Source organism: Ipomoea nil, unplaced genomic scaffold (assembly GCF_001879475.1).
Source record: "Ipomoea nil cultivar Tokyo-kokei standard unplaced genomic scaffold, Asagao_1.1 scaffold3069, whole genome shotgun sequence".
NCBI classification, from domain to species: domain Eukaryota; kingdom Viridiplantae; phylum Streptophyta; class Magnoliopsida; order Solanales; family Convolvulaceae; genus Ipomoea; species Ipomoea nil.
In genome coordinates, this window is record NW_017619497.1 from 162,511 (window position 1) to 188,074 (window position 25,564).

Consider the following 25,564-nt stretch of genomic DNA (forward strand, 5'->3'; position numbering starts at 1 on the left):
GTATGTTCCATGCTTTACCCCTTTAAATACAATGATATGATATTCATGTCTTAATCATCATATATGCTTCAGCTCATTTGATTACAGCTAATACATATGTTGATTATGAACCAAAAACAAAATCATTTTCGTGTGTTTACCAAAATTAATGATGTGTAGTGAGTTATAGATACAAGATTGCTTTCTCTCTTCCCTATTTTACATGGAAAGAACTTTTACTGGCTTTTAATGTTTTCTTATAAACATTTTCAGTATCTTTGCATGGTTTTGCTGCACTGTTTTGGTCTTTTTGGAAAAGAATGAATGTTGCTTGTTATATCTAGAAATGTGATCAAATTTATTTATCATCGCTTTAACATAGAAATGCAAATTTATTTATCATCTCAACATAATAGAGCAAAAGAGCAAGAAGCCTATCAGAGCTCACCCTATCAAGAAGCCTATCAGAGCTCAGTGCAGGTATTTTCCTAGTTTCCTTATCATTTTTACTTTTTTTTTTTTTTTGCTATTTTTGCTCTAGATTAAAATTTTGAACATTTTGTTTTTCGATTTCTGCAGGTCTCTAGGTGTATATGCTATAGTGTATTTTTTGTGCATAATTTGCTTATTTAATTTGCTGCTTGTCTCAATTTCTTAAATTTTCTGGTATTTTACGAAATTCTAAGGACCTAGGGTTTTACTGAAATAAGTTGTTTATATGTTTTAATCTGTTGCAATTAGTTAATCACTAGTAGTGGCACCCGTGCGATGCACGGCTATATATATAGTATTTAGAATATAGAGTATAATATAATCAGATGGAAAAATATATAGTTTGAAAACCTAATAAATTTGAAATAACAAACATTGTAATTTTATTACAGAGTTAATAACCAAAATGGTCCCTCGACTATGTCATAATTACTAATTTGGTCCTCGGCTATCATTCTTACTCAATTAAGTCCTCAACTATGTAATATTTACCTAATTTAGTCCTCCGTCAATTTATCTGTTAATTGGCTGTCAATAATGAGGATAAAACTGTCATTTTACCACTTTCTTCCATCACCTTCCTCACGCCTGTATACACTATAATTTATGCGATGGGATGTTGACAAAAAGAGGGAATGACAAAAGAGTGATATTGTGCGCAGAAATTATGGTGTATACAGTATTTTCAACCCGCTGACTCCTCATTCTGCGCTGCGCTTCATCGTCTATGGGAAAACTCAATGCCATTGAATGGCCATAAATGTCGGACGGGTTGCCGTGGTTCAAATAACCCAATTGGGGAATTTGATTTCTCGACCCCAATTCGGGTATGGAGTTGACCCCGGCTAAGGTGGCCCAGTCAAAACTCCCGGAGCTCAAATGTTGGGCAAATTATGCTGTGCATCCGTATGCACCATGCATGGTGCATACGGATACAAAAACGACGTCGTTTTATTAAAAACGTGCGTCTCCCCTTAAAAAAAAAAAATTCAAGTTCGATTCCCAGCAACAACATATGAACTAAAATTTCAGAACCGATGAACTATAATTCCATAATCGATGAACTATAATTCCATAATCAATGAACTAAAATTCCATAATCTAATCTATGAACTAAAAATTCCAGAATGAATGAACTAAAATTCCAGAATCTATGAACTAAAATTTCAGAATCGATGAACTACAATTCCAGAATCGATGAACTATAATTCCAGAATCAATGAACTAAAATTCCATAATCTATGAACTAAAATTCCAGAATAAATGAACAACATAATGCTGTTGCTGGGAATTGAACCTGATTTTTTTTTAAGGGGAGACGCGCGTTTTTAATAAAACGACGTCGTTTTTACATCGCATGCAGATGCACAGCATAACTACTCAAAATGTTGGATACTTGACTTGTCGTCTTGTTGAAGATTAATATTCTTTAATGAGCTGATTCTGGGCAAGGTAAAGTACTGGTCATTAATTTCCGGCAAAAATTTCAGCAGGTCGTTGAACTGAGATGAAGACGACCACGAGGAGCTGTGGCTGTAATCTTTGCTCTTAACACCAGAAACAGGCTTCTGAACCGCGCCGCACTACAAGAATTCTTCTTGTAAATCCGACATAGCACCCATTCATCAAGCTGTATCAAAACAACAAGACCATTAGACTAAGTTTTACTTTCGATGAAACTAATGTTTGAAGATTTTTTTTGAAAAAACACACAAACACGTATATATACATACCCTTGCACTTCTGGTCTTCCTGGGTTCTTCACAAAGCCTATATTCATGCATAATCTAATTAGTCTTTGTTCCTTTTGGTGCTCTACCCACGTAGAAAACAAGGGCTTTCTTGATCCTAACTTTCGGTCCTTCGGTGGTTATTATATTGTCTTCCGGTGGCTTTCCAGTAGCCGGAAGCGGCGACTCTATTCGGCCTCGATCCATTCGTGGGCTGAAAAAATACCGTTCTTTTTCTCCGAAATTCACCCAGCCTGCAAATCATCAATCCAAATTAATCACATTTGTTAATATTGCGTAACCAGAAAGAAACGACCAACAAAGCAAAATCAAGTCATCAATGTGGCGTGAGGAAGTAGATGGAAGAAAGTGATAAAATGACGATTTTACCCTCATTATTAACAGTCAACTAACAGATAAATTAACGGAGGACTAAATTAGGTAAATATTACATAGTTGAGGACTTAATTGAGTAAGAATGATAGTCGAGGACCAAATTGGTAATTACCACATAGTCGAGGGACTATTTTGGTTATTAACTCTTTTATTACACATTGTTGAAAACTTCTCTGTACATAGCATTTTTAGTCGTACTTAGAAATGTTACATTTTCGCCACAACTCAAAATTTTTAAACCCTTTGGATTACTAACTCTTGAAACAGCTACTTACATTTGACCATGGTTAAAGACAGACATTTTCAAAAACAATCCCACTTTTGAGAGTGTTTGTCATTTTGCAACTATTGACGGAGTTGAAATTGTACATCCTCAAACAAATGTTGCCAAACAGCATTCCAAACAGCCTATGATTTTCCTTGTCATAATACAGTACATGCTAATACTGATTTATAATAAAAATAAAAAATATAATAATAACATTACTAATAATGACTAATTTACTACTAAGCTCTCATTTCTATGTAAACATCCTAGGAAAAATCATGTAAATATCCGAAAATATTATTTAGAGATCACAATAAAATGATCCTGAAAGTAAAAGCCCCTCCATGAAGATCATGTCAACCATGTTGATCCAAACCTCTATTGAAGATCAAGCCATTTGAACTCGGGGGCCCTTCAATGAAGAACAAACATATAAGCTCTTCTTTGAAGATCAAGCCACTTGAATTCCGGAAACCCTTTAATGGAGTGTTCAAGGCATCTCATTGAAGAGTCAGAGGACCTACCAGAGATCTTGTACCTATACCGCATTGATACTACTTGTAACCAGAATTTTGAATTTTGACATATTATTCAATTTTCTTTGTTCACAAATTGGCACGCCTAGTGGGACATCTCTGTCTTTCATCTCTTCATAGGCACATACATTTCAACAAATAACGGGAGCAAACACTTTATGAAATTTGAAATTGGGGAAACTAAAAGATACTCTGTAGCACAAGTTGAAATTGTCTCATATCCTCCAAAGCTCCTTGGTACGAGTGGAAACAGCCTCATATCCATCATGACTTCTTGGCACGAGTTGAAACGGTCTCATATCATTTATGCTCTTTGGCACGAGTTGAAACAACCTCATATCCCTCAAAGCTCATTGGCACGAGTTGAAACGACCTTATATCTTTAACTGTGTGTCGAAATTTCCTTGCACAACATACTTTCGAGTGGTATATGCTCTCAAGTGGCATACAAGCAAGTCTCGAGTGGACATTTGTTGACACTGAAATTTAGATAAAAGATTTGTTTTATATTATTAAATTTGAATATATTTTGAATAATATTGATATTGATATTATCTAATTTGTTTAATTAGATAATATCAAAAGAGTTTGAATTTATCAAAACTCTTACATAGTTCTATCCTACTGCTATAGATATGAGCTCTCATTTCTATATAAACATCCTAGGAAAAATCATGTAAACATCAGAAAATATTATTCATAGATCACAATAAAATTATCCTGAAAGTAAAAGTCCATCCATGAAGATCATGTTGATCTAAACCTCTATTGATGATCAAACCATTTGAACCCGGAGGAGACCCTTCAATGAAAAACAAACATATAAGTTCTTCTTTGAAGATCAAGTTACTTGAATTTCGGATGACCTTCAATGGAGTGTTCAAAGCATGCAATTGAAGAATCAGAGTACCGTCCAGAGATCTTATACCCATATCGCATTAATATTACTTGTAACCAGAATTTGGAATTTTAACATATTATTCAATTTTTCACAAGAAGACTTTCATGTATAAATTTAGTCTTACTCCGTATTGTGTAACAATAGTAGTCGTACACTTGTAATATTGTCATCACTATCAATGATTTCATCTTTTAAGCACGAGTCGTTGTTTGGCATTACACATTAGGAACTCGTATCCATGCCCCAACTTGCCAACAAAGCTTGTTGTCATTATTATTTATTATAAGGACTTATACAACTTCATATGTTAAATAAGTCACTGAACAATGTAATTTATCCATATAGTTAGTTAATTGATTAAATCTCCTTCCACTCGCACATATATCTATTCATATCATAATAAATGAGATAGTTTTGTAAAATTGAGTTTGAGATGCCTAATGTTGTTGTATGTTTAACGAGTGCAGACCCCAAAAGCAAGGTGATTCATTGACGCTTTTGAGTTTATGATGCATGATTTCACTATAGAAATGGTAATAAATGGTGAACTAGAATGTGATGTTTAATTAATCAAATTGAATGTAGGCGAACTTCAAATCAGTACTTAGAGAACTTTTGACAATTCATCCAAGGTTGAAATTCTTACACTATGCACCTGAATTTCAAGAATATATGGTAACTTCTTGCTCATTTGTTTTGTATCTCTTAATTTGTCTGTTTCGAAAATGAAAGCCTCAATATCAACCTTTAACCCGATGAGTAACATAATTACAAAAATTAAATTGTATAAGTTTGGAGAATTGTGAAACCCTAACCAATTGAAGATTAGAACCTGACGGTGAATTGAAGCAGCGCCAGCGGGGAGGCATCGAAGGTACGGCATCGGGACGGCATCGATGAGTGGACGCCTTCTGTTAGGCTAAAATACATATCACATGCATATAATATGTGATACAGGACCGACTAACCTCCAGCCATAGTTCTTGAGACGATTGAGCGATCCGAACTGCTGCAAAGATAAACATGAGTATTTTGTCTCACTTTACTCAGCTCTCTCTAGATGGTGTATGAGGTATGTGTTGTGAGCAGTGAGAGGACTAGTGACCTTATATAACCACTGGCCATCATTGTGGTTGTATGTCTTTAGGTCTCCTAAACCATAACCAGACTCCTAATCATAATGGTAGTCTAGCTATTAGGTTATTAGTGTTGCACCACATATCAAATACTTAATATTATTATAACATATGTATATTCAGAGGTGTGTGCACTGGCGCGGTGATATGTGTGCACTTGTCTGGTTGCTAGCTGGTTTTGGGTGACATTTGTGTGCACTGACTTGGAGGTGTGTGTGTACTTGTCTAGTTGTTGTGTGATCTTGAGTGCCAAGTGTGTGCACCGATTTGGTGATGTGTTCGCACTCGTCTGGTTGCAGTGTTGTCTTGAGTGTCATGTTTGTGCACTGATATGGTGGTGTGTGTGCACTCGACTGGTTGCCGTGTGGTTCGAGTTCCAGGTGTGTGCACTAATTTGGTGGTGTGTGAGCACTCATCTGGTTGTAGTGTGGTTTGAGTGCCAAGTGTGTGCACTGGTTTGGTGGTGTGTGTGCACTCGTTGGTTGCCGTGTGGCTTTGAGTGCTAGTGCACACACTGAACTACTGTCGACGTGATGACATACGGACAAATCAAAGTCAACTGTTAAAATAAGTACGGATGAAAAAATTCTGAAAATAAATAAATAATATAAGCATAATAAATGAAATATTCTACATGAAGAATCATATTTTACCATAAATACAAAGTATAACAGCCTAATCAAATTCTATCCCTAATTAAATCATATGTATATTCTCTTTTTTTTTTTTTTAATGCAAATCATATGTATATTCTCTATTATGTCCTTATTAATTATGATTCCATTAATCCAACCATATATGTGTGAATCAATCACATTAACTCAAATCTTTGCATCCAATGAATTGGATTCACACTCAACAAAGCACCTTACCTTTTCATTTTTCACATATAGTAATTCCTTCTCAGTACACATTGCATAATTGTAAACTGCCTCCTTAAATTCTTCTTTAGAACCAAAGGTTTACCCAAGGCAGAATTTTGGTGAAGCATCTCAGTTTGTCCTCTGAATTTTGGAAGTTTGTACTCTTGTTCTTCAAAATCACTATCTTCTCACTGCCCTCATCTAAGAAATTGATTTCTATATTTCCATCATCTTTCAGTGTTAAATCAAGCTGATGTTGTTCAATCGCAGCAAACTCTACACTTGGTTCAATATTTTTCTCAAAATCTGTCATTTTCATCAGACTCACCACCATTTTCCCATTCACCATCACTTCCTGACTCATCTACTCCATCACCACTTACACCTTCTGAGTCATCAACTCCATCACCACTTACAACCCAAACCTCAATCTGATTATGCAACTCAACATACCACATAGCTTGGTTGTTGGTGAAGCTAGCAATTTCCTTTAAAAGTGGCAGTTAGCAAACAAAGGTGTTTCTCAACCTACTACAATTGAGACGTGGCAGGAAAGATGGACAAAACCCCCTACAGGTTTGACTAAAGTAAATATGGATGCAGCAGTGGATCCCACTGGCAGGATGATGGGGTTTGGATTCGTTCTTAAGGACTCGTATGGATCTTTTGTGGCGGTAAAGGAATTTCTTTGGAATGGGCTTTTAAACCAGGAGAAGTGGAAGCGGCTGGAGTCGAGGAAACCTTAAAGTAGTAGTTGAAAGATATCAATGTCAATGGTGCTCAAGTGGAAATAGACTGCTTCCTATTGCTGAATGCTATCCAAAATCAGTTCTTAGTAGTATCATTTGACCTTATTATTAATATATTTGTAAAATAGCTAAAGCATTCTCTAACCTCAACTTTTAGTCTGTTAAACAAACTGCGAACAAGGTAACCCATTTATTAACTAAGGAGGCCTTGTCCAAGTCCGACTATATGGACTATTTTTTTTATCCATTTTCCTTCCATTGTTCATGTACTTCAACTTGACTTAAGTTAATATACTATGCTTTCGTGTTTGCTCAAAATATAATTTAGTAAAAAAAAAAAAAAACCAGAGTTTCTAGGTTTGAATACTTTTTTTTTTTGTTCTTTCTTATTCCAATAGTGGACCTAAATTTGAATCAAATAGTAATTCCTAGCCATAGGCCATAGCCATATTAATTACACCCACACCCACAATAAATATTGAACACAACTTAGACAGCATTACATTTTCACACGAAAGCCAATCGTAGACAAATGATTCTTTCGTTCTGAAATTACAATTAAGAGGAAGACAAAATGACAAAAAGTATAAGAAACATTCTCCCAGTGAAGAAGTTAAACAGAGATTTAAAAACCTATGTGCGCCAGACCAAAAACACCTGACTCTTGGCAAATGGCAAATGGCAACAAGAAGTTTCCGTCCTAACAAACAAGAAACAATTAACACAAGCAAACCTGACCTGCACATTTTCTCCTACCCAAATTTGAACCCCCCAGGGGGAACATTAGGTTGGTTCTCCCCGAAGCTAAAGGCCTGCTGCTGATTTCCATCGACTTCATCACCTATGTTTTGCTGTTCATTCTCCTCCTCTGACCAGAATTTCTCCAAGATCTTCACAGCCTTCTCATAGATCTCATGGTTGTCGTGAGTTTGGAGATGCTCTAGCTTGTCTGAACCTTCGCATTCGTCAATGAGTTGTGCATATAAATTGATCCCATCATTCAATCCCGTTTCCTTGTCAGCCTCGCCTACCTTCAGAATGTTTTCCAGCCCCTCAAGGCATACAGTAATAATTCTTGGATCGGGACATACCAGGAGATCACAAAGTGGCTTAATGCAGCCTTGATTAACCAAGAACCTGCAACAGTATGAAGATACACAATTTGTCAATTCATATAGAGTGACCAAAGTACATCATACTACGTATTTCACTGTCTGTCATTCATGCAAACTCTACCTAAAAACACTGCAAAGCCGAGTGCTAGAAAACAAAGATTAACAGAAAAGAAAGCATGACGAAAAACTATTAGAATTAGAACAGATTGGAGAGAAGGAATGTGGAACTAGACAACTTCCAGAAGAGATGGCACAAAATAACACTAATCCCCATAATCCTTTCATCTTAGTAAGTGAGACCAGACTGGACTGAGATTTACCTTTACTGATGTAAGGCTACCACATGACTCTAAGAAATTTTCATTGTTTCATTGACGGTCCTAAAAGACAGGTTAATAATTAGATGTAATATATAACTAGAGGCTGTTGTACCTAATCTGCTCATGAGAACCTCCAGAAGTGGCATTTGAGATAGCCCATGCTGCCTCTTTCTTGATGTCAAATTCTGCATTTTGAAGGAGGTATACCAAAGGAAGAATGATATTTGCCTCAATAACAGCCTGTTAAAGGACAAGTGACATAAATTATAACTATGATAAAATGCCCATAAATTTTACAAGGGTAAAACAATATTTCAACCAGATAAACTGTTAGGAAAACCTATTTTACACTTCAGTAATTTGGTTTAAGTACTTAATTAGTCCTTGTACTATTGAAAAAAAAAAAAAATCACTTTAGTCCCTATACCATTATAATGGTCAATTTAATTCATGTACTATTAAAGATATGATAATCATGGACAATGGCAACCTCTGCTAATTGGCACTGTTAAGTCTGCTTGAGTCTCATTAACGTAGTCAGTTGACTTGGTTGAAATGCCATTTTTAATATAATTAAACTTAATTATATTCAGAAGTTATTATGTATCTGAATCATGAGGCCCCTGCTGCATTTGCAACCCCCATGCGCACCTAGTCACCTCATCCACCTTTGCTAGCAGGCTGCCATCCTCCCTCAAGTACTCTGAAAAGTTGCTACCATGAGCCCAGAAACCAACCCAACCCTATGTCTTCCCAGAAGTCCAATCCACTGTTCTTACTGAGCTGAATATGAGCAAAAGTATTCAGCTTGATCACCACTCTTGAGAACAAAGCTTTGGAAGACATTATATGGGTGAAGGAAGATCATCCCAATATACCCAACCAGATTCAGCTTGATATCGATCAGTGCAGGCTGGGGGTTTGCTATAACAGTGGTGGCTAGAGCCTTGTCCCATGATTGAGATGTATAATCTGAACTGCTAAATATAATTAATTCTTCATTAATGAGAAAATGCATGTCAGCGAAGTTAGTTGACCATGTCAATGATACAAGCAGATTTAACAGTGTCAACATTCAACAAACCAAGTTTGCCACTGTCCTTTATTGTCACATTTTTAATAGCATAGAGATTATATTGACCAATTTCATAGTGCAAGGACTCAAATGAGCATTTTTCACTAACCAGACTGATTGCTTACTCATATTCAGACTAACCAAATTTGGTTAACCATATTAAGTGCCTAAAGTTTGCAACTCAACTTAAAATATCAAGCCAAGAAAATGTAAAGAGTGAAAGATTTGTTTGATATTGTTAATAAACTTAAACAGAAATTAAGACACAAATGATTACATTTTCAAATCTCTAGAAGATACTACAAATTCACATTGAAGGCAGAAGGGTCGAATAATTTAAACATGTTCACAGATCACAGAAAATAACAATCATAATCACATACCTGTATTTGAGCTCTATTTCCAGCAGTGATATTAGAGATTGTCCAACAAGCTTCTTTCTTGATGCTTTTCTTGTGATTTTGAGTAAGAAGTTGATAGAGACGTGGGAGCACTTGGTTGTCAATCACATACTGGAAAAAAACCCACAAGATTTACAAAGAAATGCAAAATAACTAAAAGAAAATTCATACATAAAAATGAAGAAACTATTGACACAAAAGATCCACATTCACACAAAAGATGAAGAGAACTTCAAGTGTTTGAATTACAAAAAGTTGATTCCCTGAAAAAGGTCCACTGTACAATATGGTTTGCTCATGTTATAGTATTGTTTATTAGGGGTGTAAATGAGCCGAGCAGCTCGTGAACCGCTTGCGAGCGGCTCGGTCAAAGCTCGGCTCGAGCTCGGTCAAAATCGAGTTCAAGCCGAGCTCGAGCGGCTCGTTTAGTAATCGAGCTCGAGCCGAGCCTAGATATTCTAGGCTCATGGCTCGTCGAGCCGCTCGCGAGCCATATAATATATAATATATATAATACATAATATAATATAATATAATAATATATAAAAATAACAATTAGAAATTAAAATTTTGAACTCAAAATTCCTAAAAGATTTCTATTATTTATGTATGGATAAAACAAAGTAGTTTGAATTTTAAACCAAAAGTGTTAAATAGGTCAAATTCAAAGTCAAAATCGAGCTCGAACTTGAGCTCAAGATCGAGCTCGAGTTCGAACTTGAACAATCGAGCTGCTCGAGCTCAGTCCGAAAATTACCGAGCTCGAGCTCGAGCATCAGTTCTCGAGCTCGAACTCGAGCCGAGCCTCCATTAACGAGCTCAAGCTCAAGCCTACCCAGGCTCGAGCTCGGCTCGGCTCGTTTACACCCCTATTGTTTATATTATCATTAATTTTTCCCTGAAAGAGAATGAATTTGAAGCATTAACCACCACAAGTTTATACGGTGTAATCTTTAGGTATTAAAAATGCAGGAAAAAGAAACCACGGAAATAGCAGAAAGATTCAACTCTGGTACTATTTGCACACATTCATATGAAGATACCTGTGTTTGAGTATCATCACCGGTGACAATATTCCCCACTGTCCGAAGAGCAGGTATGAGAACTGTAGCTGAATGATGTCTAGATAGACAAGAGAAGTAAAAAGTTGTTATCACTAAACTCTACAAGGATTCACTACAAAAAATAATAATTTTTTTAAAGCACATTATTTACTCTTGGACTTTTTATTTTATTTAATTTTATTTTTTTGCCACTTCTGGAGGGGGGCCGATGAGGAAGATTTGGAGTGAAAGCTTAAAGGGAAAATGAACATGCCCAAAAAAAAAAGATATTTGAAAAGGTAACTGAAACATACAGTAGAAGCTCTACCAGCCGCGGACAGACACCTGCCTCAATTACAGCTTGAATCTTATCATTTGGTCCATCAGATAGATAAGAAAGTGCCCAACAAGCATCTGTTAAAACTTCTTCATCATTCATATGGATAAGTTGCCGAAGAACTGGCACTGCTGCTTTAACCTGAATGGATCCAAAAAAAAATAACTAAGTTTTTGAGCATTACTCCATATATTTAAACCGTGATTCATAATCACCATTTCTAACTACTAAAAACTAGATAGCTAACTTAATATTAAGTTGTTTAATTTATCTCTTACCACCTGCTCAAATGGTGCTGGTGGTTTGCCTCGACAGAAATTTGACAAAGTCCATGTAGCATTTCTCAACATAGAAAGCTTTGAATGCTCATTCAATTGAGCTAGCAATGGCAAGAGTGCACCATTACCAAGAACCAGATCCCTACAGGTTGGAGAATCACCAGCCACATTTCCCAAGGCCCAGACTGCCTGTTTAGAAATGAGGCAGCACATAAATACATCAATAAAGACCAGAAGGAAACATGAAAGACTATTTTCCAAAAATAAAAATAGAAAGCCTTAAGGTGCTGCTTTTATTTTATTTCATTGTGTGATTGCGGTACTGTCTTAATAGTGAATGATTTCCAATTCCTTCTATATAAAAGTATACAATAGAAAAGACTTTTAATTACATATTTTGGATGTCGATTGTAGTATTATTTCATGCAAATTGCAGTACGAAACATTTACATATCATTTTGAAGAAAATATTTGATTTTTCTCATTTCATGTTACGTTGAATGAGGAAGAGATGTTTTGCACTTTAAAGCAATGCAGTCTCCATTTTTATTTTTATTTTTTGCGCTTTTCACTTTAAAAAAAAAAGTAGTAAAAACTGTCTACATCAAGAAGACATCAAAGTCATTTTGACTAGTATCATAAAATAAATAAAAGCACAATATGGTAATGTTATTACCTGCTCACGAACATCATCACTTGGTGAGCTAAGAAGTTGTATAAACTTAGGGACAGCACCATGTTCAATGACAACCCGTGTATGTTCTGATGTACCAGATGCTACATTTGTTAATGCCCAAGCAGCTTCAAACTGCAAAAATAAACAATGTAGAATCAAAGTTGTCTTAAAATGATTCATCAATTAAAAAGAATTGTTTCTCCAATAGACAAATTACTAATACAAACTATTGCGCACTTGCAATTGGGGTAAGTCATTTCTTTCAAGAAACTGTACAAAGCGTGGGACAACTCCAGCTTTAATCACTTCATCTATTGGAGGGCTGCGCTCTACAAATCACATAAGAGAAAGGACCATTCAGTAAGGTCAATAAAGAAAAATAAGATTTTCAGCCATTAAAACCAAAAATACCAATGGATAACAGTTTTCTGAATTGTGTGGTTGCTTCAATTTGTACAGCTGGATCCTCAGACCATACTCCTTGGACCATCAATGGAATGCATTCTAGCTGTTAGACAAAATAAAAGATCAAGAGTGAAGGCCATTCTTAAAATTAGAACAATCACTGCATGTGAGATAAATATTTCTGTATGACAACTTAAAAGTGTGCAATGCATTTGGGCTAATCAATAGAAAGTAATAGAAAAGAATCACCATCATAAAGGTCCCATGCCAACCAAAGATGGATCAAACAAGAAAAGCATGGCATGATTTGTAAGAATTCAAAGTAAATTTCAAGTCAGAGACAGACAGTGACGAGAAGAGGAGTTGCCAAAATCAAAATTTTGACAAACTAAACAATGGAGTACATTTTATAAAAAATTTCTAAACTGAGTGGTGGGGGGTCTACTATAAACTATGGAGTACAAATATAACTTGTTATGATTACAAATAATATAGTACAAGTTTTCAAAGTTGAGTGGGAGCAAGTACTCCCACTTGAATATCAGTAACAGAAGAATTCTGTCTTTAAAACAAAGAATAAGAATATTTTCAGTTCTGGGGGTGCTGTGAAAAAGCTCAGTCCTGAGGGAACCAGTTCTCTGTAGAGCATTATCATTTTACCAAACACTAGTATAAATGTATAAAGTTATACTTGTCCCTTTATATAGAGAGTTTTTATCCCCATTTATTTAGTGGTGTTGCTATTGATTATTTTATTTGTAATTGGAGATTTGGGTAATCATCAGTTCTACTAATCATAATTCAATTGTATTCCTCATTGCCTCAAACAAGGGGGGTGGGGGGACCAGCTTTTCAATACTTCATTCCAGAATCTGATATGCTGCCACTGGATTTTTTGTCTATATTAATTACACAAACATGTGATGGGCAATCACCATTAATTGTCTAATTTGAAAATAAATTATTATCATCAAACATTGCAATTAGAAACATTAACTACAAGCAAGCTAGTCAAAGGTATTATGGTTACAATGTTAATGCCAATATGGAAGTTATTTTTCGGCAGAAAAAACCACATGCACAAATCCAAGTAACTACGACGCTTGTAAACCAAACTCCCCTTCATTGAAACCAAGGATGATTTAATGATGAAAATGCTCTCTTTCCTTTGCACCCTATCCAAGGGAAAGAATATGACTAGTGGCACTCATCATCCAAAGCAACTGTATGTACCTCTATCATGTAAGTCATCCTATGGTAGTACCAAAAATCAGTTGGAAACCATTAGTTTTGAAATCCTATCCACGAAAGGAAGTATAAAATAGTTATTGCAAATAAAGTGGGCATAGTAACTTGAGTTGGACTCACCCACATCATTCAAGATGCAAGGAAGAAAATTTTATGCAACTTTGCCTCTAACTGCAAAGGTAACTATAATATGAATTGAAATAATATATGCAAAACATACAAATTCATGAGGTTAATAATGACCACTTAGATTTCAGAAGAAAATAAAAACCAAGTTCCGTAATTATTACCCATGACACTAGTCATTGACCACTAAGCACTAGACAATTCAAGATTCAAAGCATTTCCCCTTAAGGACTAAACCCAATTCAAATTCAAGCACTACTGACATTTCTTCCCTTTTTCCAATTCATCAAGGAAATATTCCCGATCTAAAAGGAGGACAGCAAATGGAGTTAACCTAATCAACTAGGCACATCAAAAGATCACAGACGCTGGCAAGTAGTTGACCTCACACTGGAAAATAAGTCCAGCTTGATGATCTTACCTAGATCGAAATCACTAACCAGAACAGATCAAATATTTATACAATCCAGCACTTAAATTTAAGTTAAACAAGAATCCGACGTCAGCAAAAGGACGAATTATTGATTTCCAGTAAGGAAAAAGTCGAGCATTCAGACAAAATCATCGTCAAAATTTACAACCTGCAGTGAATTTCTTGCTAATGATGATAACAATAACAATTAGCAGTACCCGTTTGTCAGGAGCGGCGGGGGATTGAGAAGCATCAAGAACATGCTGGGACTGAAGAACCTCGCGGCGCTTCTTAAGAAGGTTATCCTCGCGCTTGCTCTTCCTGATCTCCACCAGGTTGTCCTCCCTCCGCCGCCGCGCCTCGTCGGCATCCACTCCGATCTTGTACGACTTCTTGCGTACCTCAGTTCGGGTACCGGGTCGCAATGACATTTTCGGGATTCGGGTTTGGATTCTCTGCAATCAAAGTGTTCGACGAAATTCCCAACAGATACAATCAGAAAAAAAAATGAAAAAAATCGAATGGGTTTTGAATCCTAGAGATTGAAAGCAGGAGAGGTTATCGTGCCTGGGTGGGGGATGCTAGCCGACCTGTTTGTTTACACCATCTTTTTTTTCTCTTTTGCTTTGAAGACACGTTATAGAGGCGAGGGCTGTTTGGTCTTTCCGCATTATACAGAGGTGACCCAGACTAGTAACGTCAAGTCTATGACGACAAAATTAAGGTTTTAACTTTTTTTTTTTAATAATGTTTAAATCGGCAATTGAACGTAACTTGAAAATGCAATTAGGCCACTGAATAAAAAAAAATAAAAAATAAAAGTCATTGAATACTCCAAAAGTATGCGATTTTACATGATAGCTGGTTACGTGCTTACGTGGTAGCTGAGTTGGTATTTTTAATAAATTTTAATAATAAATTTATTTTAAAAAATTTTAAAAATAACCATTGTTTTTTTTAATTTTTAAAAATTTATTATTAAAATTATTAAAAATGTCAACTCAGCTATGTGATTGCAGTTATTACTTTATTTTTCTGCAAATTGTCTATTACAATTTTTGTATAAAGTATTACATTTATGATATAAATAAGGCTTAAAGTATGAATGATATCTGCAATGTTGTTATGTTATTACTTTATTCCTTGCAAAATATGTATTATATTACATTTATGCTATAAAGTATTATTTATCTACTATATAAATATATATACTAGTTTTTTCCCGCTCATTGCGCGAATGGATAATGCTCAATTATTATTTTTAAATAAGTTCTTCAACGTATATAAATACAAGATTATATATGAGATGTTCATACATAGCTAATTGAATGTTGAATTTGTTAATTTAAATCAGTAATTCAAAGTATATAAATGCAAGATAATATATGAGAGATTGATTATAATTGTCACTAAAATAAATGTTTGCAACTTTGTTAATTGTTATAACGCTAGTCTAAATACTTAATCTAAAACGATTGTTTAAATAAATACTACTTTTGATTTAAATTTCTCTAAGTCTTCATAATTTTCTTTTGGGTAGCATTGTCTTCTTGACAGTGTCATGCAATAAGATTATGGCTAGTGTATGAAGTTTTAGATTTGTCTTGTTGTGTATATGATTGTGATCTTAGTTGTACTATGAACTCTTTATCTTGCAAGAGCATGTTGATATTTGGTAGTGCTAGTTTTTCCCCCTGCATATTTCATGTGTTGTGAGATGTGTGTCGTAGACTATCATGTGAAATTATTAAACAAAATATTAATATTTATTATATTTTTATAAAATACTTGGTAAATAAATATATAACATATTTGTATTATAACTTTGATACTACCTCGTCCCATTTTATGTGTCTGATTCGGTTAACGAGGCTTGACTGAAGTCATTTTTAATTCAATTTTTTATAATATTAAGTTTAGTATTAGTATGCAAAATTTATATATTTAGAAACTACACTGAAAGTACTATTAACCACAAAAAATTACATTTAAAAATAAGTAAAAAAATACTAAAGAAAATAAACAAAGAAGAAAGAGTTGATTGACCAATGAATAGTAAGTATGACAGATGGAGTATTTAATTAAAAGATAGTGTAAAAAGAAGCCAATGAACAATGTAGTGAATATAATTAATTAATAAATTTGGAGGTAATGAATCTTTGAATTGTAGAAAATAAAGATAATATAACTCATGAAATTATATCTCTTTTTAAATTTTTTTATAATGAATAATTTTTTTTTTTAATAAAGGCATTATAGAATCTATTCTAAATTAATTAAATGCATATATATTATTTTTGGTTGTAGCTACTAATTTATTTAATTTAAAGGAAAATGGTCAAATGGACCCTTAAACTTGATTCAAAATTACAATTAGACCCTTAAACTTTAAAAAAATGCAATTAAACACTCGAACTTGTCAAAATGAGTCAAATAAGTCTAATTTGCCGATAACATGTTACTGATAAATTATTGACGTTGACCACTGTTAAAAAAATAATAAAAAAGTTCCACCGAAATGATATTTCCCAAGTGTGTGCATTTTATTTGTTTTCAATTATAGCAAATTTTATTGAGTGAAAAACATTTTAGAAGATTTTTATCAAGTTAGAACATTCTAAGTCATTATGAGCACTATTAAAATATTTTCAAAGTTAAATTTATTACCTTGTATTAGGCAAATCATGTCCATTCAGTGATGAAATGAATGCCTATATTATACATGTTAAATATGCATAGTCTAATGGAAAGTTGGATTAGTTTTTAGATTTAGATTCCAGTCACTATCATTTTATCCAAGGTATACTATGCATTACTTTATTATATAAAACATAACATCAAATAAAGAAAATAATATTTATTATTTTGTAAATCAATAAAATTTTATAATACAAGTAATGTTAATAGGTAATAAGAATATTCTTATACACAATTTGTTACATATTAAAGTTCAAATAGTTATTTCTACGTTTGGTTTGTAGGATCTGAGTCCTTCAAATAAGAGATAAATAAATTGAGTTAAGAAAAATAATAAATTGAGTCTGATTAATGTTTCCTTCCTGACCTTAGAAAACTGATAAATTAAAATCTACCTCCAAACTCTCCGGTGCTAAAATAGACAGTGCAATCAGAGAGAATTGAACCTGAGTTATTCCAAAATTTTCCCCTATATAGAGAGATCATTTATCACTTGAACTACCCCACTATGAATGTGCTTTTTGCTGCCAATATATATTTCTCTGCAATTATAATCTGCCTTTGCAATTGAACTTGTACTTTTTTTTTTTAATAAATAAACATGTTTTCTTTGAGGGATCAGTTTGGATATTATCTTCCAACTTCTTAGCCTTTGTTTGTTTTTCCGTGCTAATAAATTATACTTCAATAGTTGTACACTACATTAATATTGTTATTTGACAAAATTACCATTACTAAACTTATGTTGAACACAATTAGTCAATTAACTAACACACGTATAATTCCATTACTATTTAATAAATTCTAACATTGATGACCAAATAAATAAAAACTAGAATATACCATTATAATTACCATATATTGGTTAAAAATCATACATTAACTATTTTTAAAAAATAATTTTGTACCAATTGTCTTTATAACTTTGTACATTATACTAACCCAAAATTCTTTAATTATCATTTTTCAATATAAATATAATTTTCTATATATAAATAAAAATATTACAATAATAATTACTTATTCCCTTATAACTAACAAACACTTTATTTCTAATTAGTATTACATTTTTCAGTATAAGTATTATATTTTCATATTGACCTGACCCGACCCGTCTCGTCTCACGGATAAGGATCTGTAAAACGGTCTCACACAAGTGTGGCCCTATTATTTTTAGTACAAATCCTTTTCTTGATGTTATGTTCGGGTTTTGATTTCATTTCTTACTTTTTTCTCTTGAATTTTAAAAAAAAAAAAAAAAAGAAGAAGAAGAAGAAATTGGTTAGAAAATAAAGGTAAATTATATCGTGGACCTGGATTCATCTTGATCCAAAAATGAATCCAAGTATTAAAAATGAACATATATATATATATATATATATATATATATATATATATATATATATATATATATATATATATATATCTGTGTGTGTGTTAAATGAATGTGCCATATATGATATATTATAAATAAACTTGTAGTAAAAATGATGCATCTAGTTAAGAATAATTGTAAATAGATTTTGATGATATGTATGTAAAATAGGATTAGAATTTAAATCACAAAATTTTTCTTGTAAAAATTAGGACATTAATATACAAAAGTATTTTCTAAGTGCCAAAATATGAAGAAATTCAACGCAGCACAAGTTGATAATAACATCATGCTGGAGTCATCAAGTAGCAAGGTTGGTAGCAGTCCAAATGTGAAGCTAATCGCAGTGGCTTTATTAATTGCAATGCCCCCATAGAAGTGGTTGACATGGTTGTATTTGTATAGTTCTTGTGATGAACAATTTTTCAATCATTGTATGTATATGATGAATACTTTTAATTGTATTGACATGTAGTGTAGGTTTGAACATGTTAATATGATGACTATTTTAATTGTGTTGGCATGTAGCAATAGTTTGGACATGTCGCTTGTATATTTTAATACGTATGACTACATTAATTTCTTCAAAAAAAATGACTACATTAATTATATTATGAGGTTAGGGCCCGTCCGGAGGGGTGGGCAACATGGGCACTCGCTCAGTGCCCAATGTTGAAAGGGGCCCCTAATTTGAATTTTTATTTTTTATAAAGTTAAGAGAAAAATTTTTTTTTGCATGAACAGAGATTTAAATCCACAACTTCAAAATTATTATTTAACATTAAATCTACTTAACAATTACATCATTTAATATAATAATTCAATTAATAGAGGCCCGTATTTATTAGAGAATATTAAATTAATTTATAATTAAACTTTATAGGGGCCAAAGTTTGAATGAATACTATTTCGTAATTAGTCCAACTGATTTTTTTTATATATAAATAAAGTGTTAAAAAATTATATGTCGATAAAAATTCAAAGTTATTTTTAAATTATTTTCAATTAACACAATCTTTTGATATATATATATATATATATATATATATATATATATATATATATATATATATATATATATATCCATTCGAATTATGTTAGGGGCTCTTTCGCTTTTGCCAGATCTAGAGAGATACTACAAGTCCTCCGTCCCAGATTCCATCGCCGCGGCTATTTGGTTCACCGGTACTACCAAATTATGTTACGTTTCTGTTATTGATGGTTTGATTATTTTGGTATATATATATATATATATATATATATATATATATATATATATATATAGGGTTGAGTTTACACAAGGACCACAATATATAGAGGACTGTGCCGATAAATTAGTATCAGGCAAACAACTTAATACAAATGGCACACAAGAATACATGTAAACATCAGGTTTCAAATCCAGACTCTATTAATTAACAAACATATGCACACAACATACAAATTATGGCATACACGACTACATTCAGTCATACACACGACATACATACTAATGACACATGATTACATAAGTCTTCACGGTCCTCTATAATATAGTGGTCCTCACTTGAACTCAACTATATATATATATATATATATATATATATATATATATAGGGTTCAGGTGCGGGTATAGCTTCCCGTGCGGTTGTGCGGTTAGATCTGAGCCGTTGATCAAATCTAGATCAACGACTCAAATCAATGAAATTTAAAAAAAAAAAAAAACGCATGTCTGTAAGTAAGAAGCATAAGCTAAAAATGGTGCACCTTTAAGTGTTAGATCTTAAGCACAAACTCACGCACATTAAGTACAAAACTCACGCACATTAAGCACAACCTCACGCACATCAAGCACAAAACTCACACACTTTAAGTATTAACTCACAGTCCTTAAGTTTCAACAACTACTGACATTAAGCACAAACTCACGCAGATTAAGTACAAAAACCACGCACATTAAGCACAACTTCACGCACATTAAGCACAAAATCCACGCACATTAAGTATTAACTCATAGACCTTAAGTTTCAACAACAACTGACATTAATCACTAACCTCACACACATTAATCACAAACCCTACGCACATTAAGCACAAACTCCACTCACATTAAGAACAAATCTCACACACTTTAAACACAAAAGCCCACACTTTAAGTTTTAACAACTACTCACATCAAACACAATCCCACGCACATTAAGCACAAAACTCACGCACCTTACGCACAAGACTCACGCATCTTATATACAAAACTCACACACATTAATCACAGAACTGCTCACCTTAATTTTGACCTAGATGCAAAAATTACAAAATTGCCACCGCGTTTTTTTTTAAAAAATTTTTGGTAATCCTGGACATTAATTTAAGCGAGATGAATGACTCAGATTAAACCGCACAACCGCACCTGAACACCCTAACCGCACCAGAACCTAATTCTATATAAACATTTTAATTTTATATATTCAGGGCCCTTATTTTTACTTTGCCCTGGACCTATAAAATGATAGAACCGGCCCTGTATGAGGTAGTAATATGTTGACGTTGTTGGTAAGAAAACTAGAACTTGTTGATGAGAAACTATACATATATCTATATATAAAGTAAAGTTAATTGTTGTTTTGATATTAATATGTATTTGAGCTTTCAATAATATTTAGGCAAGTTCAATGTTAGACAACTATGACAACATTGAGAATGAGTGTAGTAGTGCTTACTTTTGAGAACTTAGCGAAAGAAACAATTTGGACATCTTCTTGTCTTCAGTAATGCATCTTTACTAATGGAAGTTTAGATAAGACTCTGTGTAGAACCTATATGCTCATAGGTAACCAATATATGGAGGGATTTTTGTACAGATATTGTACTAAATGGTATGAATAATTAATGGTTTGAGCGGGTTACAACTTACCTGATGCAAAAATAAATAAATAAATAAATAAATAAATAAATAAATAAATAAATAAATAAAATGTTAGTGCGGAAATTAGTCTTAATTAGTATGTATCTAATCAAACTTGTGAACTCCTATTTGAGAGAGCCACAGTTAAGCCGTTAGACCAAAACGTCTTTGGTTTAACATTTTATGCTAAACATGCACACAATGTATAGTAGAAGAGATGTTTCAACATTTGATAACATTTGTGCATAAATGTGTGAAGACAACAATACAAGTATTTGTATGGTTAGGGAATCAAAGAGTTAATAACACAAATGATCCTCTAATTATTGTGCTTGAAATTTTTGTATTCGTGTTAAGATTAAAGTTCCAAGTAATTCTGTTAGAGAGACATACTTATCACTGAAACGGTATGATTGATAGAGTAGTAAGTGTATCAGACTTAGTGTGGAAATAAAACCAAACAGAAATAAAGACACATGATATTGTTTACCCAATTCGATACAACAATATCTACTTCTGCGGGACCACCATCAGTGAGTCCAATCCACTATCTCAACCAATCAATCACACAGATGGTAAAGAGATCGCAATCTCAACCTAATGTGTGTTATACCTCACAAGGTAGAAACCCAATCTGACAAACCTTATAGAGGATTGTTGAGGCGGAGATCCAAGTAGGCAGCTGTCCAAAGAGTCCCTCGTTTGGAGATACATGATGTCACTGTCCGACCCACTGACTCACTCACAACTGCACCATAGTTGTATGGAGTACGGTCCACAAATCAACACAACGAATATTGTCTTCTCAATAGATAGAATTAGTTCTGACCATGATGATATTGAGAAGATGGTGATTCGAAGAATGAACTGCCAAACTCACAGGAAGAAGAAGCCTATCAAGTATAAGATATTCTCTCCTGTGTAAAGTCTCCAGGCTGCAAATTTCTTCAAATATATAATAGATCTTCGAATCTTGGATAGCAAGTTATCCTTTAGCAGGGTTACCATGTAGACAAAGATCGCTTGCCATACTTCTTATTAGGAAAGATCTAACTTCTTAAACACTGGTTTCCAAAATCATGAATATAGAAATCTGTTCCGCCGGTTCAGAAGGTAAATCAGTGAAGATGTTCAACAAGTTTCCAAATCTTCACTGGTGTAGGGATTGGTCCACCAGAGACTCTATCAGTAGCAATAACCTACACCTATCTAATTTGTCACAATATAGCCAATTATATTGGTTGCAGGCGTACGGCGCTGCGCAACACCGCCAGGCACCGCCGACTCCGGTGCCACCCACTGGAACGGATGCGGACGACAGCAGCCTCAGATGTTATGTGGACGCGGGTTTCCGTCAGGACACTGGAGAGGCCACGTACGGTATTGTACTAGTTTCACCAGAGGGCTCTTTCATAGCGGCAAAAAATGACAAATTGCCATTTTGCTTCTCACCACTTATGGCGGAGGCACAGGCATATAAGGAGGCACTGTCCTGGCTACTAGGAAGGAACGACACATCAGTATGTCTACTCACGGATTGCATGGTACTACGTACTACTATGCGGCAGCATGACTCACCAATACATTTGTATGTTGGGGTCACGATTGACCAATGCAGAACACTTATGTCTTTATTTAGTCGTATTTCGTTAAATTATTATGTCTCGAAACAGGTTAATTTACATGCTCACACTTTAGCTTCGTTAGCTTTTACTCAGGATCATGCTATGTACTGGGATTCTATCCCCCTCTGACGCTATTACAGCTTTGATTTATTAATACAATCGGCAGATTGGTTTTCAAAAAAAAAATATATTAATGTGATTTGCAATCATAAAAACTAACAATGCTAGTACTCATTTTAATTCTGAACTTTCAATTTGACCAAAACACAAAGCTTGACTTTCACTTTTGACAAAAAATGGTCTCTTGTTAAAAAATTTATCAAATGGGCATTAAATGTAAGCTTATATTAATTATTATCAAATCCAAGCATATGACGCTAAAATTGACTAAAAAAAATCATCTATTAATACATTTTCAGTACAATCAATAAGGTTCTCAATACTCATCTATAAATAGTTTGCCGGTGGAAAAAAATCATTCAAGTTCATGCATAATGTCTTTAACTTCTTCTAGTTAATTACAGCAACAATATTATTATGGTCATTTCATCTCCGTTCGTTACTGTAAATGTGGTAATGAGTTGAGTCTTCGAACATCATAGACTAATGACAATCTTGGAAGAATGTTTTGGAAATGTGCTAGAAGTAATGTAAGCTTTTTTTTTTTTTTTTTTTTTTTTTTTTAAAAACAAAACAAAACAAAACAAAACAAATTATATAAACCATCATTTATATTTTGTTTTACATTTTTAAAAATATTGTTGGTGATATAGGAATGCAAAATTGTAGGTTTTTTTTTTTTTGAGTGGTTTGACATGCCAATGTGTTCAAGGTCTAAGAAAATAATTCCAAATTATTGAAGGGGATCAATCAGAATGCGGAAGAAATTGAGAAGCTTAAAGCAATGTTAAGATATGCTAGACAAATGGAAGGCCTACGAATTATCATTACAAATGGGTGATTATTTGTGGTATATTCATGTTGATGATTAGTATTATTTTGTATTGTTTGGAAGTGAAAAATAATGTTTCAACGGGTGGTGGTCTATATATACAAACTTCCATCTAGTTAGACAAGTATGTATTTGTAATGCACTTTTATTTTCTTTTCTCAGGTTTCTTGCTCGGTTTGTATGATCGTAGAAGTCTTTTCCGGCGCTAGTATCACTCCCGGTGAGTTCGCCTCCTCATGCTTGATCCTTGTATGTGGTTTTTGATGCTCTGAGTTGGTGACTGGAGTTGGATTGTATTGGAGATGGTTTGGATGATTCCAGCCTCGGTCCAATGATCCTTGTTTTTTCCGGCCTTTTTGGAGTGTTGCCGTCCGCGTTTGGGTGAGGGAAGGGGTGGTGGAACTGATCTGGATGGGGTCTGGCGTTAGGGATGGCTTTGTGGTTTTTTCCGGCGATGGTCTGAAGATTTTCCGGTGCTTCCGGAGAGAGGTGGGTTTGTGTTCAGTGTTGTTCGTAGGTTGTAGTAGTTTGGTCGATTTTCCGGCGGAAACTATGTCACCGGCGGTTCTCCAGTCGCCGGCCGGTGTCTTGTCGGTGGGTGGCAGCGGAGCTCCGGGGATTTGTCCGGCGTTGACCGTCGGTGGTCTCCGGATGGTAACGCGCTATTGCCGTTTTGGGAGGTGACTGGTTATGGTATCTACCAGATTTTGTGGGAATTAGAAGCAAGACGCGTTCTTGATCTCCGCTGATGATGGAAGGTGCATGTGCATGGAGTTTGACTGATGAGACCGGGTCAACCCGCTAAATGTGGGCAGACCCGGTTCTTGGCGGTATGGGTTAAGTATGTTTCTGGTACATGATTTGAGCAAGATAGACTCCGTGGCTAGACGGGTTGAGAGCTTGATTATGAGTTGATTGGCGTGTGTTCGAGTCTCTCATATGGTGGAGGATTTTATTTATTCTCCCCCCGCTTGAGGATGTTTTGCTACTACACTTCATATATTATCTTGTGAGCTATGGTTCTAAAGGTTGAGTGCGGTGCAGTGGTAGTATGGGCGTGCATTGGGGCGTTTGGCTTGGGTTCGAGTCTGCATGCATGAAGGTTTTCCTTATTCAGTGCTTTGCTTTGGATTTTGTCGTTCATGGAATGCATGTGTGAGACATCATGGCGTACTAGTTAGGCTTAGTTGAATTTAAATTAATTTTGCTTAGTCTAATGTGTTAGCCGATGTTGATTTTCTTGTGTCTAGTTCGTATTTGTATTTTTGTTTTCAGGGGTATACCCTGGTGTCATATGTATTTGGACATTTGATTTATATTTACATTTCCGATTTGATAAGAAAACCAAATGGAAGAAGATAAGAAAGCCAAATATCATTCATTTGCATTCAGAACTATAATGTTAACCTTAATGTCACATTCAAAAAATTTAACAAAAATCATAAAGACATACCACACTCAAACAGTTTAACAAAAATCATAACTAATACAACCAAAAAAATGCAAACACATTGGAAAAAACAATAAGGCATCAAACAATGAAAATGG

At 34.2% G+C, this 25,564-nt stretch overlaps 1 protein-coding gene across 3 annotated transcripts; it reads right to left on the minus strand.

The window, feature by feature from the left end:
* Nucleotides 1-7,528: 7,528 nt before the first annotated feature.
* On the minus strand, nt 7,529-15,140 carry LOC109165197 (importin subunit alpha-4-like). Of its 3 annotated transcripts, XM_019313859.1 has the most exons (11): nt 15,054-15,140; nt 14,705-14,941; nt 12,707-12,803; nt 12,533-12,624; nt 12,296-12,427; nt 11,620-11,808; nt 11,319-11,482; nt 11,005-11,083; nt 9,944-10,072; nt 8,598-8,725; nt 7,529-8,187 (listed from the first exon to the last, which is right to left on the minus strand). In XM_019313859.1, the coding sequence occupies exons 2-11, from the start codon at nt 14,915-14,917 to the stop codon at nt 7,803-7,805; spliced, it is 1,608 nt and encodes a 535-aa protein (XP_019169404.1). In that variant the 5' UTR covers nt 14,918-14,941; nt 15,054-15,140; the 3' UTR covers nt 7,529-7,802. The 3 variants fall into 3 exon arrangements, with proteins under 3 accessions (XP_019169404.1, XP_019169405.1, XP_019169403.1); XM_019313860.1 differs by having other exon boundaries at nt 11,623-11,808; nt 14,705-15,056; XM_019313858.1 differs by having other exon boundaries at nt 14,705-15,056.
* Between the last annotated feature and the right edge of the window lie 10,424 nt (nt 15,141-25,564).

Bases quoted from the DNA above. Each gene is read 5' to 3' on its own strand.
- LOC109165197 (XM_019313859.1), bottom strand. From the start codon at position 14,917: ATGTCATTGCGACCCGGTACCCGAACTGAGGTACGCAAGAAGTCGTAC. The intron at 12,625-12,706 runs GTATTTTTGGTT...TGTGATTTGTAG, and splicing joins CAGAAAACTGTTATCCATTG to AGCGCAGCCCTCCAATAGAT. The intron at 11,483-11,619 runs GTAAGAGATAAA...GGATCCATTCAG, and splicing joins CAGCACCATTTGAGCAGGTG to GTTAAAGCAGCAGTGCCAGT.